This window comes from Sorex fumeus, unplaced genomic scaffold, assembly GCF_029834395.1.
Source record: "Sorex fumeus unplaced genomic scaffold, SorFum_2.1 ptg000015l, whole genome shotgun sequence".
Lineage (NCBI taxonomy): Eukaryota > Metazoa > Chordata > Mammalia > Eulipotyphla > Soricidae > Sorex > Sorex fumeus.
The window spans coordinates 25,377,969-25,400,052 of record NW_026606072.1 but is presented as its reverse complement, the minus strand read 5'-3'; the positions used below and the strand labels follow the sequence as shown (position 1 = coordinate 25,400,052).

The 22,084-nt window shown below is 35.2% G+C and overlaps 1 protein-coding gene across 1 annotated transcript in view; it reads right to left on the bottom strand.

Moving 5' to 3' along the window:
* FGF10 (fibroblast growth factor 10) overlaps positions 1-22,084 on the bottom strand; it is a 96,623-nt gene that overhangs the window by 2,922 nt on the left and 71,617 nt on the right. Inside the window, exon 2 of the mRNA XM_056112159.1 lies at positions 3,917-4,020. Within this exon, the coding sequence (XP_055968134.1) occupies positions 3,917-4,020 (104 nt within the window). The remainder of the gene's footprint in view (positions 1-3,916; positions 4,021-22,084) is intronic.

Below are 22,084 nucleotides of genomic sequence, written 5' to 3'. Positions count from 1 at the left end.
ACCATTCACACACCTGACAACCTGAAAAACAAAATGCATCTTCAAACCAAGAGACTTAATCCCACTTATAAAAACAAAAAGGCAAACAAAGCAAATAGTAAAAATGTTAAATTCAGCTACAGAAAAGGAAAATCCCTAAAAAACAATGAGCAGAAGTGGTGAGTCCAAGAGACAATGAATTAAAATAGCTAATATGAAAAAGAAATGTGATACATCAAATACACACTGAAATAGGATGAAATATTAAAGAAATAAAAGAGGAAATACAGGAGCAAAGGAAGTTCTTCTTTGAAGAAAGGGAAACTAAAAATATTCCAAAGAGAGATGCTGCATATGAAAAATAAATAAAATTAAGTACTTCATGGCAGATTTTAAAAGCATTTCAAATTCGCTAAATATTGCAGAGGAATGAACATGTTAGATTGGAGCTGAAATTCCCATAGACAAATGGAAGAAAGAAAACAAGATTTGAAAAAAAAATCAAGAAAACTTTCAAAACTATCAGATGTTATAGAAGAGAAAACATAAGGATAAATAAACATGCCATAAAGTGAAAAGAGGAAGGGGAGAAGTGCCCATTTAAAATTAATAGCAGAGAAATTCCCAGACCTAAAGAATTAAGCAACAGAATCTCAGACAGTGACAGCATATGTAAATTTCTAAATGCAAAGAAGACATACACTAAAATACAGCATCAACTAATTATCAAAAGTCAACAATAAAAATTATTCAAGCCTACAAGAGGGGCTGGGGTGTGGGAGGCCAAATCTGTAACATATAATCATCCAATCTCTTAGCAGAAACTCTACAGTCTAGAAAATAGTGAAATGACACATTTATAATACTATATGTAAAAATTTTCTAGCCACAAAAGCTCTGTACTGCTAAATTATTCAAATCCAATATGGAAATGAATGTGTTTTTTTGTTTGTGGGTTTTTTGGTTTTTTTTTGCTTTTTGGGTCACACCCGGCGAGGCACAGGAGTTACTCCTGGTTCATGCACTCAGGAATTACTCCTGGCGGTGCTCAGGGGACCATATGGGATGCTGGGAACTGAACCCAGGTCGGCTGCATGCAAGGCAAACGCCCTACCCGCTGTGCTATTGCTCCAGCCCTGGAAGTGAATGCTTTCTCAGATGAAAAATAACAACAGAGTTTACAACTACTGAACTTATAACAGACGAAATGTTGAAGTTCTTTTGCAGGAAAAAGGGAATTTTGCACGTTTTAATACAGAGCAGCATCTTCTTAATATCTGATTTCTCAAATCTGTAAAATATTTACAGTTTTCCATACACTGGTATTTTTAAGCTTTTATTCTGAAGTCTAGGAATGATTGAAAACTATTACATGGAACATTCTGCTTTATGAATTACATCAAAGAACATGTCGCCTAACAATGCTTATAGTGAACAAACCTGAACACTCAACCCTAAAAAATTCCATCTGTAGTCATAGCACTTTGGATTTGTTAAATATAAATTTTTGCTTTTGTTTTATTTTTGGTGGTGGTGGGGGGCAATATTGGTGGTACTTGGAGTACTGTCCAAGGTCTGCACTCAGGAATGACTCTTGACAGCGCTAGAGGACCAAAGGAGAAGGGAATCAAACCCAGATTGGCCTCACGCAAGGCAAGTGCCCTACCCCCTGTATTATATTTCTCCAGCCCTTATTTTTAAGGGAATGTTGACGCCACGAATTAATGTAGCATTTATGCCATAAACCCACTGAAAATTGAATTTTATACTGAAATTATTAGTGAGGAAGAACTAGTTCACTGATCTCAAGATGTATTTCAGAAGTGTCATCTTCCCTAACACCTAAGTTAAAGTAGTTAAGAAGCCAAAGCTCTTTTGGCTCTACCTTCTCCATCCAAACAGCACTGTAGGTATCTTTCAGCTGAAGTCCCTGCCTGGAAGTTCAAACAACTCCTCTCAACTTGGAACTTTATGAAATGTAGACTAAATCCCCATGGCAAAGCCTGGCAAGCTACCCGTGACATATTGGATATGCCAAACACAGTAACAACAAGTCCACAATGGTCCTGGACCCGCTTGAGCAATTCAATGAACAACAGGAGGACAGTGACAGTGACAGTGACAGACAAAATCCTAATTTTTTTAGTTCCATGGACTAGATTAGTTTTTTTTTCACTTTTTCCACTTACAATCCCTTTTTTGTCCAACATATTTTTATGCAACCATGGGTATATGGAAATCAAGCAAACGCTATAATATTTATAAATTTTTTAAACAAAATTTCATCATCCTTCATTCAACTGAACGACTGTATGGGGTCATGGCACACAGAGAAAAAGGTAGATAATGCTGAACATTATCAGATTCATAGTAAAGAAATTTCCAGTAAGTTTTGCCTCCTGAAAAATATTTATGGGTTTCTCTTCTGTGAAGTAATATTTGTATCTAATCTTCATGTGCCAATTTATTTAGTTTAAAGTAAGAATAAGTGGTATGTGATTTTAGGGAAATTTTAATGTAACCCCAAATTCTGCATTAAAAAATAATTTAAATCTCTAGTGAGGACTATATGGTTTTCTAAACAGAGATGATATTTTACAAGGATAACTGTAATCATTACAAAAAGGGAAATACAGTTGAAGGGGGTTGGAGCGATATCACAGAGGGTAGGGCGTTTGCCTTGCATGCAGTCAACTGGGCTCGATTCCTCCGTCCCTTTGGGAGAGCCCAGCAAGCTAACAAGAGTGTTCTGCCCTCATGGCAGAGCCTGGAAAGCTCTCCGTGGCATATTTGATATGCCAAAAACAGTGACAAGTCTCACAGTGGAGACATTGCTGGTGCCTGCTCCAGCAAATCCATGAACAGTGGGAGGACAGTGCTACAGTGCTACAGTTGAAAGACTACGGAAAAATTGTGATTGTTTCAAGTGATTTCATATTTAAAATGAAGCTGCATAAAGTAGAAGTGAGTGCTTTTCTTCCAAAATGATTTTTTAAAGCAATGTTTTCCCCCCAATTTATTTTGTTTCCCTTTGGTCGGTGTTCTAAGCAGTGCTCCGAGGACCCTGGGGTTATTCCTGCCAATACTCCATCAACTGGACCAGTCAGTTGTACATCAAGGTCTGTGGATGCAGAGCTAATGGACCCTGTGATGCTGGGGACCACCAGGTCTACTTGATCATGCTGAGGGCACCCCCAGGGCCATCAGGCAGTTACAGCAGCACAAGTCTGGGTGCATGTTTGAATAAATCTGCCACTGATTCTGGATGCATATTCAAGTTTGAGAGCTAAGTCCAAGCAGGTACTGCAGTAAACAATGCAAATAAAGAAGACATATTTATCTGCACTTCCTAACGTGATATCCCTTCATACTTGGTATTACTGTACCCAAAACGATCACTCTAGGACATTAGTATACCTCAGTACACTGATACTATGAATTAATAATCACTGTCTACATAAATGAAATTCTAGAACTAAACGACATACAAAATGGTTAATTTCTTGGTATGTCTCCCTATTTCAGATGTTGACAAAATCTGTAACATCTGAGCTCCTGTTTTATCTTCAGCTGTAACACACAGTTTTCTGTTCAGTTCAAGACCTTTGTTTTCAATGATTCTTCTCCAAGTTGTCTGCAGCACCCTTGCCAATCTGACCAGATGCTTCCGTGAGAGTCTGTCCAGTTAGCACTTCAAAACACTAACTGATGCATGCCAGCAACAGCTTGTGTGGTAGACTAATGGGGGAACAACAGAGGAGATTAAGAGTTGGAAGAGCTGTTTTGCCAGCCCTTGAGACATTGGTGACCAGCCCACTGTGGTTCTATTTACTAGCAATAGAATGATAACAAAGCGATTCAATGTCTGGGGGAAACAGTCCAAAACTGTGGTAATGATTTACTACTGTGGATTTCGAAAATAAAGCAGAATACTTACTGAGCCATAGAGTTTCCCCTTCTTGTTCATTGCTAAATAATAGTTGCTGTTAATGGCTTTGACGGCAACGACTCCGATTTCCACTGAAGTTATCTCCAGGATACCTAAAACATATAATTTAAAAGTCTAAATTTAAAGAGTTTCATGAATTTAGTTTCAAGAAAGAAAAATCAGAAGAAACAACCGAGTTCAATTTTTAATGGTTCTAAATTCAAAGATTTTATAAAAACGAGGAGAAAAGGTCCCAACCTCTTTCAACATGCCTACACTCTCAGAAAACTATGTGGAAACAAGTGGCAAATCTGTAAAAGAATTCTCCTGCCTTTTACTCTGAACATATAGGAAAAATATTGTTTTAATTAAAATGCTCTCTTTGCTAGCTCTGCATTTTCAACTCAGAAATATTGAAGCTACTCATTTTAGACTAGATTTCACAAAAATTTATCAGAGCACACATCTGTACTATGGTATTAAATGGAATCTATAGCACATGTCAATAATATGTCAGATTTACCTTAATCTGTGAAAACAGTGGTAAACTATTTCTTCTTTGTCGAACACATTGATAAATCTCTTGGTTAAAGATAAGCAACAAACTTAGTTTCAGCAACTATACTAACTTTTTGAGATACAAAGAAACAAATTCCAACATCCACAAAGCATTTAGCACAATTTTTTGTTGCATTGTTGCTACTGTTATGGCAGACACAGCCCTACATGCTGGCATGCCTGGAAAGGGTAAGGGCCACTCCAGGTACTCTGAGACCAAGTGGAGCAGAAACTGATCCCACGGCCTTTGCACACACCAGCCAGGTGCTCGACCACTTTTAAGTCACATCCTCATCACATTCATGTTATCTCAAAATGAAAGAACTGCTGTTCAAAGAGGAGTGAAAATTCACCAGTATTTCAAACCTAAGTGTTTCCTTCGGCAAAAAATTAGAAAACTGAGGAAATTAATAATGATAAAAAACCTTTTCCCCTTATAGACAAATTTTGATGGATGCATGTAAAGAAATGTTTTTTTTTCTGACAAGGTTAGAGAGTTAGAGAGAAGGCATTTAATCTACTTAAAATATCCATCCATTTTAGGTTAAGAGAATTTCAGTCGCTAAAGCTACTTTTTATTAAATAATTATTGGTAAGTAAATTCAGTATAAAGAAACTGTGATCTGATTAGCAAGATTTCTGGACCTAGAGTAATTTGATGTGAATTCTAGGCTCATGTAGCTATCCCATAGGATTCTATATCCTTTAGGAATTTTCTGACCAAACACAAGACATCTCCTCAGTAATGCAGTTAAAGAGATCTCAACTGACAAACTCAATGCAAAGAAAAATCGTGGAGAATGAAAGAGACAGGTTTTTCTTTTTATTTATATATTTTGAGGGACTTGGGCCACACCCAATAGTAATCAACAGTTTTTCGTGGCTTTATGCTCAGAAGTGATCTCTGACAGTGCTTGGGTACCTTTTATGGTGCCTGGGATTAATCCATGGTTGGCTGCATACAAGGCAGTGCTAACCCCCTGGTACAGTCTCTTCAGTCAGATCAGATGTTTCTTTTTCACATCCATTTTCCTCATCTTGGTTGTTGCTCAGAATGTGCAATACGTACATATATACACACATACACATACACACATACACATACACACACACACACACATATATATACACACACACACACATTTATTCCCACAAAAATAGAGCCTCATAGAGGAAAGTGATTGAAGAGCACATCAAATTTCTGTTTCTTAAATCCTATATGAAACATTTAAAATAATAGTTTCCCTATACGTTAAGAATTTAAAAGACAGGGCAATTCTTATAAAGAATTTTTCTTTATCACTTGTTTTCGAATAATTGTTTGGATCTGCAGGCATGTTGAAAGAGACTGGAACATTTTACCCCACAGAGTACAGCGGTTGCGCACTTCCCTTGCATGCGACAAACCCAAGTTTGATTCCCAGCACCCCATATGGTCCCCCAAATCTGCCAGGAGTGATACCTGAGCACACAATCAGGAGTAAGTTCTGAGCACCACTGGTGTCGCCACAAGACAAAAGCAAAAGAAGAAAGAATGATTTTAGCAAAAAATATACCAAAATTTTGAAGTAAAGTGTGGGGTTAAATAATAGTAATAGACTGGCAAAAAAATGAGATGATAAAAATATTAACAAACCTTTGCCTAAAATACTTTTAGCTTGGACTCCATATGGTAGATCATACTTAACTCAGAAACCCCAGAGTTACTTTTTTTTATAAATTGACTATTTTTCCTACTCTGCAACCAGTTAAATCTAGCTTGAAAAGGTTCAGTGTGCTTCAAAATACAAAGAGAGGAGACCTAAGGTAATTTAAGGTCCTTACAAATTCTGAAAATAATTTTTGGATCTCTATGTTAGTGAGCTATAATTTGATAATCTTGTGGGTAATGGACAATGACTGCCTTTATTATAAACATCTGTGAATATGAGTGACTTTCTAAGGGGCTCAAATTTAGAGGACTTCCTTATTTTTTTCATGAAAAATCTCTCTAGAGTTCTCTAGTCTTTGGTGAGGATGATCAAATATGCCCATGAAAGAAATTTTTAAAAGGAGCTAGAGAATTTCGTCTGACAGCTGTTAGATTAATAACATATATTTTGATACAAAATTAAATGTCAATTGAAAGGCAATCTCATAGGGGAGAATATCTGAAGGGCACAAAGAATCTGTGTTTCTTAAAACCCATGTGAATCTATAATTATGTCAAAGTTAAAATTTACTAAAAGAGTTTTATTATCCAAAAAACCAACACCTGAATTTGATTATATTATCAAATTCATTTCCCATTTATATGTCAGATACTTAGTAAATTTAAAGGCTTATTCCAGTTTTAAGTTCTATTATTTATATTAAGTTGTAAATACATCACTTTGGTGTTTCTCAAGAGATCGTTATACCAGTGAATCTATTTAAAGATTTGAGGGCAGTTTATTTCAAACTGAAAGTTTATTTCAAACTTTAAATAAGTCACTAAAGTCATCCTGAATAATGTGAAAAGTTTAAAGTATATTTTTATAGTGTTAGGACTTAAAGAGGGGACTAATATCTTTGTTCCTTCCCTAGTTCAACGTTGAAAACCTGTTATCTATGTCTAGCTGAGCTCCATTATACTGAAGTTTTTTCATTTGTCTACAATAATAGGATACCCTAAGAGAAGGACATTCTTCTAAGAAATAAGAACAGGAGGACTAGACAGATAGTATAGAGGGTAGGTCTTTTGCCTTGCATTCTGATGACCCTGGTTCAATACTTTGGCACCCCAAAAGGCACTCCAATACCTATAAAGAGTGAGGACTAAGGCTGGAGCACAACTGGGTGTGGCTCCGAAACAGAAATTGAAAAACAACAAAAACAAAAAAGCAGAAATAAGAATATTTAAATAATTTATTACTCTCCTCTTATAAATTCTATACTCAATTAGGAAAAATGCAAATGTACAGAGAAATACAATAACACACATTAAATGTCTGTGGGTGATGTGATGGAAAACAGGGAGGCAGAGATGAAGGCAATTCATATAAACTGCAGTTCCAAGACAGACTTACCATCAGAGTTGGGTATTAACTGAGGTTAATTTGATTATGAAGCATGAAGGAGGTGTGAGAGAAAGAGTCAAAGTGAATCATAACAGTGCTATCAAAAATCTTAGGAATTTTAAAATCTTACCAATTAGATTATAACAAGTTAAGAGAAGTGAGATTGTAGCAGTAAATGCAACTCAATTTATCAACCACCTGGATGAACTCTTAAGGGTATTGGCAAATAGGAGGTATTTTGTTTAAAAATATTAGCTTTTAAAAGAACTTACTAGGAAAAAAGCTTATATTTGGCAACTTCCTTTAAGTAAATAATCATAATCTATAAAGTTTATTTTGAATTACAGTTGAGTTCTTCAAGTTTGATAGTACTGCAAATATGAGTATGTTAAAATTCAGTTCCTATTAATTAACAAATTGTACTTAAAGAACAGCATCACTATAGTGACAGGATTTTGCAAACTGATCAAGTCAAAAAGGACAATTTACAGTTCTCTATAAATTATCTGTTAACTCCCAGGGCATATGTTAATGTTTTGACAAACCATCAGATAATCTGTGAGCTGATCATTCACAGTTTATGCTTCTTAGCTTTCTCCAAAAGGTAAGAATCTATACTATCTCTTTGTTACCTAGTAATCATAGTGGACCTCTACATCTTTTGGGTGACTGTTGGAATAAAAATGCTATTGGTCTGAAAGGTAACTTTCTTTATAAAATCTTTTTAAAAAACAAGCACAATAGGAGAAAGCAAAAAGCCAAGTGAAAGTCCAATATAATAAAAACAGAAAATTAGATGTAAAACAAGGTAAAAAATTCTATTATCCTCAGAACATATGAAGTCTCACACTTAGATTAATTTTTCTAACATGCGTTAAGCATCATTATTCTGGTTTTGTGTTTGTTTTCACTGTGGATGATGGAGGATGTCTTATAATTGGAATGAATAAGGATACAAATAATTACAAAACAAAGAAAATATATTAAGCACTATCTAAGAGTTGAAATGCAGGACCAGAGAGATAAGTCCAGAGGTTACAACACCCTTTATTTTGACCCCCAGCACGACAAATGGTCCCTAGTATTGCAAGAAGTTAACCATGAGCACAGAGCAAGTAGTGGTCCCTCAGCATCACTGAGTGTGACCAAAAAAAAAACCTTCCCAACCTTCCCCTTCAAAAAAGTTACCATGGATTACCGTGACTTTAAATAACACTAAAGTCACCCTGAATAATGTGAAAAGTGATGTTCAAAGCGTATTTTTATAGTGTTAGGACTTTAACAAGGGGACTATTATCTTTGTTCCTTCCCTAGTTCAACCTTGAAAACCTATTATCTTTGTCTATTTATAGCTGAGCTCCATGATACAGAAGTCTCTTCATTTGTCTACAATAAGTCTGTCTAAAATCTGGTCACCTTTAAAGAGACAGGCGCTGGTTTCCTTCTTTGGCAATTACATGATATTATAGATGACATGCTCTGTTTTCCAACTCTTTCCTTCCCTTTACCTCTCTTTCATTCAAACACATACACACACTCTCTCTCTCAAAAAGAAAACAGCAAAATTGAAATTCATGTAATAAATTAATGAGATGTGATAAATTATCGAAGATGTTTAGGTGTCAATTAGAGGAAAGCAGATGTAGCACTAGAAAGTGCAGTTGGCTCAGCTCTGCAAGTTTGGGGTAAGTCCGTTTACATTCATGTGTTATTTAACATTTCAGTTAATAACAGATCATATGTACTATGGGAATCCAAAACAGTATATGCCATATCATCTGAATGCATAATAGAGTATATCATTTATGGTTTAACTAATCACATTCTATGAAGTTCAAACAGCTATGAAATCACTGAAGAAATCATTTCTTACAGTGTGTTTCCTAGAAACTCTGCATGTTGATATAGGCCCGGAGCATTGGTTTTCTCATTTGCAAACTGGTGCTAATTTTCAAAGGCTCGCAAGTTTACTTACACAGAATAGCAGATAGTAGGTACAGGATCTGTACTTATTATCTGCTGATTCACAACGATGGCAAGTTAGCCAATCTTCTATAACAGCCATTCTCAAATTTGAACATACAACCCTGTAAAGGTTGTTTAAAGACAGGGTGCCTTTAAAAATATTTAGTACATCTATTGTGGGGTAGAGAATTGAAGTTTCAGTAATTCTCCAGACAATGTTGATTCCGCTGGTCCAAAGACCACACAGTATTCTATACTCTAAGATTTAGAGTTAGGGAAGTCTTCAGTGGAAAAAAGCATTAACAGAAACATGTGCAGAGAAGCAGAACCACAAATAAGAAAAGACACAAATACTAATAGCAGCTTAACTTCAAAGGAAAACTCTCAAAGAGTATAGAAAGAAGCATTGAGCTTGTCTTCTATTTATTTTTGACAGGCATGGGTCACAATGACTGCATAACTGTTGCAATGTTGATTTGAAATGTGTGTTCAAATGTTACATCATTGTCTATATTCAATTTTTTAAAGACTGTAAGACAATTATGAGAATTTTATCTTAGTCCCCTTAATTAGTGTTTGTTGTAATGTTGCTGGAAACAACAATTGCCTCAACTACTTTTAAAAGTATTTTATATGCAGTTCTATAGGGCTAATAGTGTTGACACTCTAAACATGAAAGGACTCTGACCCCCTTAAAGTTATACTGATGACCAAGAAATTGCTACAAATTAGTAGGGATTCACTTGTCTCTCATCCTCCACCAGAGTTAAAGACATATACTTTATCTAGAATGATCTTGCATCTTTAAAGAAGAATAAGAGTGGGCTAATCACTAATTTAGGTCTGGTTCACCTTTTAATATTTGAACTGTGGCTGCCTTTTTGGCATAAAGCTATTTAATTTCTCTATCTGTTTACTTCTTTCAAATACCCTTGACATTCATCTAAATTGCTAAGAGAAAGGAACCTGCATTAGCAGACTATCTTTGCCATCTCTGAATAATAAGATACACCAATTCCAGTCTGCAGAAGATCAAAATGATCTCTAATATTTTCACTTCATTCTTCAAGTTAAATAACAACAGTGGTTTACTTGGCCTTATCGATAAGTACAACACTCCTGAATTTTAGACTACATCTAATTGAGCAATACTGAGAGCTGTATTGTAATTTGATATTGTCACGTTCTAACATTAGGAGTATCAGAAACTAACAGTATAATCTATACAAAGTACCCTCCAGTTGAAATTTAATTGTTAAACTATGATAACAATTATTTCTTACTGCATTTTTATTATAATTATGTATGCATCCACATTAATCACTTATCACAGATATTTTCTTATAGCCATTTAACATGTTCATAACATATGTTTAATAGATTTAGAAGATTTGACATAATTTTTTTCCCTCACTAGCAGAGATATTTCTCAGGTTCATTTGACTTTACTGAATTATATCAGAAAATAGATCAGTATTTATCAATGGGATAATAGTACTATTTCAAATATTGCTATCTATCTTCTTAGGGTGCATCCATAGTGAGACATATGTTTTATTGCATATCCCTAGTAACAAGAATAAATCCAGATTTCTGAGAACTGTAATTACTAGCTAACTTACAAACTGAGAAAAAATAATAATTTTATATGAAACACAGACCACAGGAAAGCTTACACACCCCTAGAGATAAGAATTTTACTTACACTCTACCAATTCCCTACAACCCAAGGAGAAAACTGTGGAAATATTTATAAAGTTGAATAATTTTCTAATACAAGATAACCTTTCATCCCATTTTACAGTGCCATATATACCATAAAACAGAAGAGTTCAGGAAGAAAAATTAAAATCAAACCCCAAGAAAATTTCAGGAAATGTATTTGGGTGGTAAAAAAAAAAAGACAGTGAGCAGGGCAGATAGCAATTACTGAAAACCTTTTCTTCCTATGAGGCAAATGTTAGCCCAAAGGTATAAAGATCATGTCTCTTTGAGATGCAAATCCTGAGCTCTAAGGAGATGGAGAAACTGAGGCACCACCCAGATGCAGAAATTTGAGGATCCAAGGGACCTACCCCTAGGGAAGGGTGGAGATTCATTCCTTTGTAAAAAAGAAGTTACACAAGATCTGAATGTAGGATCCAGATTATGAAAAAAACATCAACAGTGCAAGGCTTTTCCGGTGACAATGTCCAGATTAATTTTTATGTATATAGAGACCTTCAGAAAAAATCTATTTCAAGGAATTGTGCATAATCTTCCCAAAGCCATTCTGGGCTAGATTTCTCAAACTCCTGTTTCCTCTTGAATGCATATCTATCTGCCCGTTTGCTTTTCCCCACTCTTGAGAAACCCATGTTCTCTTTTGAACATGCATTCCTCGCTTTTTCTCCTGTCATGTCTTTCTAAATAAATTGCGTTTAATAGGAATGCTATGCTTAAACATTAAATAAAAGGCAAACATCGGTATCAAAACATACTTGCATATAAGATTTTATAAACTATTATTTATTTTCCCTATTTCCGTAGCAAATAAAATTATTTGAAATTTCAAAGGTGAGAAATAATGATTTGAATGAATGCAAGTCAATCTAGCCATACCCCATTTTGGCCCTATTTTTATTGTCTCCCCAGCATTTTGTATTTGCAAAAAAGGCCCAAGGGAATCCTTATATGGCTTGTGTTTGCTGACTGAGATTTGAGGGGAACAAAAGTCTGTCATCCTGTAGAGGAAAGATGGTCTAAGTACCAGTCAAGGAAAAATAAGGGACAATCACTGTTGTTGTTGCTGGGAAAATCTCTAGAGAATAGAGTACTAGCAATGGTTATATATTAGTAAAAGCAACCAACTAACTAATTCACCATTATAGCTTATTTTAGTGAAATTGTCTATGTTTAACTAAGACTTCTGGTCAGGGTATTGATTTTTTAAAAGAGATTTCAAACCCTCTAGATCAATAAAGAAGAAAAGGTCTTGTTTTGATGAAAAAGGGTGTATATCATGCAAAGCTTTTAAGAGAAAGCTAGGCCTTAATAAGTATTGAGATAGAAAAAATCTGAGACCAAAATTTAGATATTGGGTCAACTCTGATTCTCTCCTACACAGATGTCAATGAGAGACCAAAGACTTATCTAAGAACCTCTATGAAGTTACTTAAAGCCTGAAATAAAGTACAGACTCTCTCTACCACACCATGAGGTGCCTATAAACAATTACAAAGTGTTGGCAGCAAAGGTTTTCATATCTACTCAATGTTTTACAGACTAATTTATCTTGTTTCATTATACAGAAATAATTTGTTCTAGTTGAACTCAACCAATGCATTTTATATACAAAGGAGGGGGGAAAAGCTTCAGTAGCATTTCTCACGGTATATTTCACTAAATGATAACCATACCAATATAGTTACCCTTACAGATATTCTTATAAAACATCTACCAATCTACTAATGTGTTTATGAATTTCTTAAATAGAATTAAATATAATAACCTTTCTCAATTTAATGAAGAGAATAAAGCAGATTGGTAAAGTACATCTTGTTGCATGGTTTCTGACAAGAAAAATCTAACGATGAGTTTTATTAAAGTGTTTCCAAATAACTAAACATGACAATGCTGAGTAGCATAAAATACTTAAATCTGAAACTAGTTTTAGAATTCAAACTAAAGACTCAGTTTGCGCACATATTTCACAAACCTGCCTGGCTTTTAATAAGGTATAAGTGCTTTATATAAAGCTTCTTAACTCAAAGATTTGAGGATTACTTTTTTGAGAGTTACTTTCCAGTTACTTAGCTGATTATAATAATTCAATAATTATAATAACAGATACAAAATCCAAATACTATTGTTGGTACATATATTTTTATTTGTGCAAAATGTCAATTTATCTATTTTTATGTACTTTCCAGATTAAAACTGATTTACTTGTTGAATGTAGAATTTATGGTATAAAAATTTTAGCTTATGATATTGAACATATAACTTATGGTACTGAAATTCTGGTTTCTGCCTAAAAAAGGAAAATGTGATGAAAATCGTCAGGAAAACCACTCCCTGTGGCTTACAGATTGTCTTTTATAAAGCCATACACCACATAGAAATTGCTTTTTATTTCTAAATGTCCTAGTTTTATAGCACACTCAGAACTAACAAAACAGATCTCTCACGATGGAACTAGAAGAAATGAACATCATCACATATTCATTTCTACTCAAGAGTATAGCAAATTTTTTATAGAGGAGTTTGGAGGATGGTATTCTTGAAAAAGTGTAAAAGATTTCAACAGTGTGAAAGTTAAACATTCTAGCTTAGCCAAGTGGGAATAATAGCACTGGGTTAAGAAGAGATGTTCTACAAATAGATACTTTTTTCTATTAAGTTTAATGATCATAGTTGAGGCCACATGTTTGCAACAGGGTTAATATTTATGGTTTTGATGTATATGGTTACAGTGAAAACAAGTTACTAACACAGTTAGTGGGGGAGGGTATTACTCTTTCCTTAGTGAACTACAATTTAGGGTTGATATTAGATCCAACACATATCCTTTATTGTCTTTATTGTAATTATGTATTGTAATAAATATCCTTTATTGTAATTATGCATGGAAATGGGCTTTCCATAGAAAATATGAATTTTCAATCTCCCTAAATATTTTTGTTGTTCACTAAGTCTTTCTTAGCTAAATATGTAAAAAGAAATTACTAGACAGAATAATTTATAACTGGCATATTATTTTGTTTTTTCATAGAAGAGAACAGGAATTATCTTAATGTCTCATTAATTTAAAAACCAATGCTTTAATTGGTTGAAAACAGTATGTTCTTGAGAAAATGTACAATATTGTTAAGACTTAAAAGAAACATGATTTATCTGGTCCAAGTCTAAAAGTAAATACTGACAGATAAGAGAACACTATAGTGTTCATATATGAATGGTAGAGTTCCTAAAATATCAATCTAAATAGAGATTTTTTTCCCAAAGGGAAATAAGTGAACATATTTTTTATCACTTTTTTGGGGGGAAAGGGTGGGGACATTTCCAGCGGTACTCAGGACTTACTCCTGTCTCTGTGCTAATGGGTTACTCTGGACAGGGCTTAGAATGCTCTGTGGGGTGCCCGGGATTGAAACCAGTTTATATGAGTGTTTAAGTCAAGCTCTCTGTCAGCCACACTGTCTCTCTCTAGTCCCTGAAGATGTATTTCAGACAAGTGCTACTTCACATAAATCTTGGAAGTCTTAGTAAACTGTTCTGGATAAAACATGCTGAAACTTCAGCATCTAAGTTTTTACAACTCCAGTATATTTGAGTTCTCTCTTATCTAAAGTAATATTTTTAAGATCTAGGTCACAGTCCTCCCGTTGTTCATTGATTTGCTCGAGCGGGCCCAGTAACATCTCCATCATGAGACTTGTTGTTACTGCGTTTGGCATATCGAATACGTCACGGGGAGCTTGCCAGGCTCTGCCATGCGGGCGAGATACTCTCGGTAGCTTGCCAGGCTCTCCAAAAAGGGCGGAGGAATCTAACTTGGGTCAGACATATTGGCTGCGTGCAAAGCAAACGCCCTACTGCTGTGCTATCGCTCTTTTTTAAGATCTAGAATACTTTGCATATCCTGCATAAAATTTTGGTGCACAGATATAAGAAAAACAGGAGTTAAAGAGGATATATAAACTGCAATCTAGGCTTTTAAAATGAGGAGGCCAGAATTAAAGGTTAAGAGATAAGAAAAAAAAATTAACAGACAGAACTTTGCTTACTGAAATGACTTGTCTGCATATCCTGCATCAAAGAACATGCCTAAACCCTGCTAATTACAAATACTTTATTTTATTCAGTTTTATTTCATCAAAACTTGGTGAAATATTTTAAGATTATGAGAAAATGATTGTGAAAGAAAATCTAGCACAGAAGTTTTAGTTATAAGTTATGGCAAATAACTATTAAAATAAGAAATCCTCAGTTCAGCTGGATAAAACTTCAGATAGTATTACTGAGTTTTTATTGGATTCCCCCCACACCCCCGAAAGACTACTCCTGTATGGTGCTTGGGGAATCACACTGAGAGGTGTTCTGGACACTTGGTAATGCCAAGATAAACCAGGGCCGTAAGCCTTTAAAGTGTGCACACTAGTCCTTTAAGCTACCTTCTGGGCCCCAAAATAATGTATTTTGAAGAAGTGTTTTTATTTACAATTTATTACAAAATCTTAAAGTATCCCCCTAAAAGACTCTCTTAGTAATATTTAATTTAAACAGTTGCAAGAAGGAATTTGATTTGCTCAATTCTAACTAGCTCGTATAATCAAATAATCAACTTCAACTGAAATAAAAGAACTAATACATTGATTTATGGCAATTAAAATTTTGGTGCATGAGATAACATAAACAAGTTAAAAAAGGACATATGAATTTCCAAAATTTCTATCAAATTGTCATCAGATGGCAGAATATAGTGTTTTTGTTCAAGTATTAGGTGAAATAGATGGCTTTTTCAGTATGTAAGGTTCAATAGCAGTTTGATGCTATTCTATTGTAATTGTTTTCTTCTCATATTTATTGTACAAGAGCAGGGAATATCTCCTAATGTAATGTGGTACAAATATATGTTTCAGTGTAGATTATTTCTGGGGAAGTTATAATGGAAATCCCATTTGTTTTTAAGTAAACTTGTTTTCAAATTTTATAAATCATATCTAAATTAATGTTAATTTTAGTGTCATAAATTAATTTTAGAAGGTGATATATTTGAAGTCTCTATACTTTACCAGAGCATACTTAGAAATTTAGGGCCCATTAAAATGTATACATTATATAATTATTATAGAAAAAAACATAAGTGAAAGTATGCACATCTCTTGTAAATACAGAAATATACACTGGTTAGAAAAATAATTTTTAAAATTAGGTAAACAAATGCAATATAAATAAAAGGAGACAAGTTCCACTGAAGCATGAAAAACTTTAAACTATGGCACACCATGAAAATGGAACAGTGAAATTGAAGTAATTTTTACTTATGAGTTAGTTTTAGCTACTTCACAGCTAAAAACTTTTTATGCATTGCTATAAGAACTGGATATGTTTTCATATTAAGGAAAATGTTCAGTATACAGGTTTCAAATTCTTTCAAAAATAATTTACATTCATTGGGGAGAAGTAAAAGTACTGTGAGAAAGAGTAAACTGAGTTTGGATGGTGGTAATGTCATCTTGGTCTTAATTTATTGAACTTATAGTTCACTTCTTTACCTCATCTATAACAGTTAACTAATATATAATAATGGAATGAATTCATTGATTTATCAGCACTGAGTCAATTTCAGAGTATGTTTCAGCCTTGGCAAACTTTTCCTCTAGAAGGGTGAGGAGCGGGGGAGAGGAGGAAGAACCACCTATTCTCTGTTGGTAGGAATTCTTTATCTGAGTGAACCAATTCTACACAGGATCTCAGTATCATTATAGCAGAAACTAATTCCTTTGCACCTTCCATGGTGGAAAGGAACATAGAGAAGTAAACCATCCTCTTGCCAGTTCTAATTCATCTTTCACTCAGTTTGGTCTTCAGCTTGGTGACTGACTGATACCTCACTTTACTTTGGGTACATACATTCAGTTCATGACAACAAAAATGCACCCTCAGAAAATGATTGTTAAATATAATCCTATGAAAATCACACACACACACACACACACACACACACACACACACACACACACGATACTTATTGTGTAAAAAGCCACTTACTGAGCATAAAAAGAGCCACCATGACTTGAGTATTCCAGAAGAGAAAGCTAGAATCCAGAATTACTCAGTCCAATCTCCTCCTTCTAAATTCTCCTTTTCTCAAGCACAACAAAACCATGTGTTATTTTATTCCCTTTCCTTACGCAAGGTGTGTAGTATTAATTTGTTTGAATAGATTTTTTGTTTGTTTGTTTTTTAGATCAAATCACCTAACCATGAAGTCCAACACCCTGGATGGGTCGTTTTGCCTCAGAAACTTGTTAATGTAATGAGGTCTGCTGCACATGTCCAAATATAAACATTTGCTTGTTGACTCTAAAATCCCTGATGGGTGTTTTCATCTTGAGTTCTTAACAGCTTTCTGACATGTGGGAGATCCTATCTTTATTCCTCTAGCCAACAAACAGACTTCTCACCCCTCTTTGCCTTCTCAGTCAACGCTCTAGGTCCAGAGAGGATGACAAAGTCTTCTCTTTATGTCAAGACTTAAAAGCTACTGGGAATAGTACAACCATTTCACGCTCTTCCTCTTTCATCATCATCAGCTCTTCTTTTTATTGTTTCTCTAACCTGCCAGTTAACAAAAACAGCCGCTAATAATTATGTTTGCGGTACTATGCAATGTGATCTAACTGCACAGACTTCTGACACATGTCTTGTCCAGTTACACAAACTTGGTTTCCAAAAAAGAAAACTGGAGAGACAATTTCTCTTAACTGCCTTTCCACTCACAACCTTCAAGGGTACACATTCTACTACTACTAAATGGCTATACTTGAAAACTGTTTTCAGGGTTTTATTTTTCTTTCACCTTAATTCAACCTCTTCAAGAGCATCCCTGTAGAGTGAAGAGTACTACTCACTGGAATCTGTTCACATACTTGAAGAACTGATATTATTTATGACAATTCTGCTGCTATTGTTAGCATATAGAAACATCTCATTGGTTTATTATGAACTTTGCAAGTCGAATTTCCATTGTTTTTCTAAGCAGATATCTTGCTAATTCACCAAGATAATTAATTTGGCCATAGATCTGAAACTTGATATCACTGTTTTATGCTTCACCATTTCCAACCTGAATCAGCACCCATATATACAGGGTAATTCAAATGGGGGGAAAAAAGTCACTAAATAAAACTGCACCCCATATAAGGAACATTTGCTTTGACATTTATGGTTTAGATCTCATAAGTAGTTCTGGCAAAATTACCATCTAGTCTCCAACACAAAACAGCTGTTTTAGGTGGCAAAATCTTTTCCAGTTAAAGCACCCAACTCTTAAGAATGGGTAATTGGCAAGATCTTGTTCCAATTCATCTTTATTGTCTACAGTATCTGGACAAACAACTGTGCATTTGTGCCAAATTCCTCTTCCTAAAATAGGCAGCTGGGTTTCCCAGAGACATAGACTTTTAGACTTTCAGAGCCTTAGTGTCCCCCGGGGTGTCTCCCCAGTACAGAGTGAGTCTAGGAAAAGCCACAGAAATAGCAGTTTCCTCTTGTCATTCTTTAAGCTGTCCTTCTATATTTATGACCTCATCTTCATGGATTACATGTTTTAATATAGTCTTACTATGTCAATATCTATTTGATGCTCAAGCACTAATCTTTATGTAAACATATTTTCAGTGTTTCCCTATGTATTTTATTTTCCAAAGAAAAATGGCTTAAGGGGCATTATAAACAAGGTGCAAAGAGACAGTGACAGTTAATACTTCTGATTCTCAACATATGGCTTATGTTACCACTGAGGCAGTCCCCAGATTTTTCCCCTAACAACTGGGAAGCTGACTGCTGCCAAGATCTCCTTGTCTAATTAATTCTTATTTAAAACTTCACCTAAGTAAGTTGAACACAGATAGGAAGGTGGTTTCTGTGAGTTGTTCCACCTTTCACCCTATTATACATCTGGGAAATATTCCGTTTAACATCAGGTTCAAGTCTTTTGGCTTTGACTATCTCAAAACATTAAGATATCACCAGCAATGTGCCTCTGTTTCAGAAAATTAAAAGCATATTTGAGATATAAACATGAGTACACCACTAATAAGAATGACAATAATTTGACAGTCATTTTTATTTATTATAGTAGAGAAAAGATAAATTGGAATAATTTCAAATGGCAATTTCATTTTCTGATTTTATTTTATGTAACTACACATACATTTTTGTGTGAATGCTAAAATAGTTTATTTGATACTATTATTCTTTTTTATGATTGTTTTATTGTTGCTATGGTTTTATTGTTGCTTTAATACCATAAAAAGGGCTGGAGCGATAACAGGGTTAGAGCGATAGCACAGCGGTAGGGCATTTGCCTTGCACACAGACAACATGGCCGACCCGAGTTCGATTCCTCCTCCCCTCTCGGAGAGCCCGGCAAACTACCAAGAGTATTTGATATGCCAAACACAGTAACAACAAAGTCTCCAATGGAGACGTTACTGGGACCGCTCGAGCAAATGGATGATCACCGGGAGGGCCTTTACTTTTTACTTACTTTTATGGTAGACAAAACATATACCCGTTATAAACAGTATATAATACAATCCATTCCTTAGGAAAAATGTCAAAATTATTATTGTAGTTGCTTAAATGATAAATTATAGGTTGCTTGCTCAATTAATTAGCTATTATTCTGTGCTAAGCTGTTCTCTACTTTAAGTAAAGTAAAGGCCAGCGGGTAGGGCGTTCACCTTACAAGCGGCCAACATGGCCGACCCGAGTTCGATTCCTCCGCCCCTCTCGGAGAGCCTGGCAAGCTACCGAGAGTATTCGATATGCCAGACACAGTAACAACAAAGTCTCCAATGGAGACGTTACTGGGCCCGCTCGAGCAAATCTCTACTTTAAAGTAGAAGAGAACCTGGGTTCAATCTTATGTATGCCATAGAGTCTCTTGAACCAGGAATAAGCCCTGAGAAGTGAGTGTGGCCCCCAAACAAAAACAAAATAGAAGAAAATGCTTTGATATTTTTATACTTCAGACTCTGATCCAATCTTAAGGGACTATATTTTGCTTTCATATTCTTGGGCGGGGGGGTCACACCCAATGTTGCACAAGGGTTACTACTGGCTCTGCACTCAGTTATTACCCTTGGTGGTGGACCATATGGGATGCTGGGAATTGAACCTGGGTCGGCCGCGTGCAAGGCAAACGCCCTACCCACAGTGCTATTGCTCCAGCCCATTTGCATTCATATTCTTGACAATTAAAAGTGAACTTGTGGTAACACTCATTATTATAAGCTGTTATGGCTGATGAAATTATGACCATTGACTATGACATCATTTGCACACTGTAACTAAAATAAGAGAAAATCTGGTTAGTGGGGAATGACTTAATGTTTTATTTGGACCTAGGTTTACATTTTTCTGAAAAGGGAGAAATCAAGTGAAATTAATATTCCTTTTAATTTGATGCATGGTTTGTAGAACCTTCACTGTTGGTGGGATCACTGGCCAAGACTTTGCTTCATCACATTTGAAAACTTGTAGCTTTGCTCAAGATCTGGAGTGATCTCTTGGAAACTGGCAGTATATATATCAGCATCCAAACATGTATAGGTATGCCCACTAACTTCATGTTCTTTTAATTTTTATTAATATTGTTATAATAAATATAAGGCAACCGATACTATGGGCTGGCTCCCTTTGCCTTTCACTGGACATTAAGAGTTTTCTTTCTCAAAAAAAATATTTCTCATGTTTGGTTCAATATTTTTAAAAAATTGATATTAAAATGTTCTTTAAAGGGCTAGACTAGAGATACGGTAGAAGTACATTTCCTATAACCCTGGTTCCATCACCCTGATTCCCCAGCACCACAGATGGTCCATCACAGTAAGTATTGGCAGGGGTCACACCTGAACACAGAGCCAGCAATAGCCCCTGAGCATTGCTGAATGTGAGCCCCAACACCTCACTCTCCAAAGAACACCAAAAATAAAAACCAATCCAAAACCATGTTCTATGGGAGTCAGAGAGAGAACAGAAAGTAGGGTTCTTGCATTGCACAGATGGCTGACCCAGGTTCCATCAGTGGCACCTCATATGGTCCCTAACCTCTTGAGTGCAGAGTCAGGAGTTAGCCCTGAGCACACCATCCAATACACACACACACACACACACACACACACACACACACACACACACAAACTATGCTTTTTAAAAGGTTATTTTTTAAAATGTGATCCTGCTGTCCTGAGATTGTTGTATGCACAATTAAGTTTCCTTTTTCTGTAAAGTCTTTTCAGTTTCTTAGATGAATAAGGATCCACTAGATCAGTTTTCATCACCTTCTTTTATCTTTGAGTCGAACGATGTTGTTGATTTCATTTTGCATGCAGAAAAAAACATATGGTATTGAGAATTAAAAGCAGTTACCAGGCAAGTTATTCTAATACACATAACAAAGACCACCATGACTGGTAATCATGATAGCATCATGCTAAAAGGAATGTGAAAGAGTGCCATTGAATATGATGGTTACACAATACTTACTGATTGGCTGATATTTTTTCATGGATAATTTTCAATTAGAGTTAGAGACATCTAAGTGAGTATCTAGCTTGTGACAATAGTGATGCTGAATATAATGAAGAAAAATACTATGCAGGTTCCCTTTCCATCTTCTCCCTCTCCTACAATAATACTTAATCCATCATATGTGTAAAGCATATGTATGAACTCATTTTACCATGGATTATCACTGAGATATGTTTACTGTCTTGTGAAAATCTCTTTTTCCTCTTGGTAGAGAATCTCTTCACAAGAGATCCAGCTTTGGGTTGGCAAACTGAGTTTTATGAATCTGGAAGAACCAATTAACCTCTCAGGGTTCACTTCCTCATTTGTA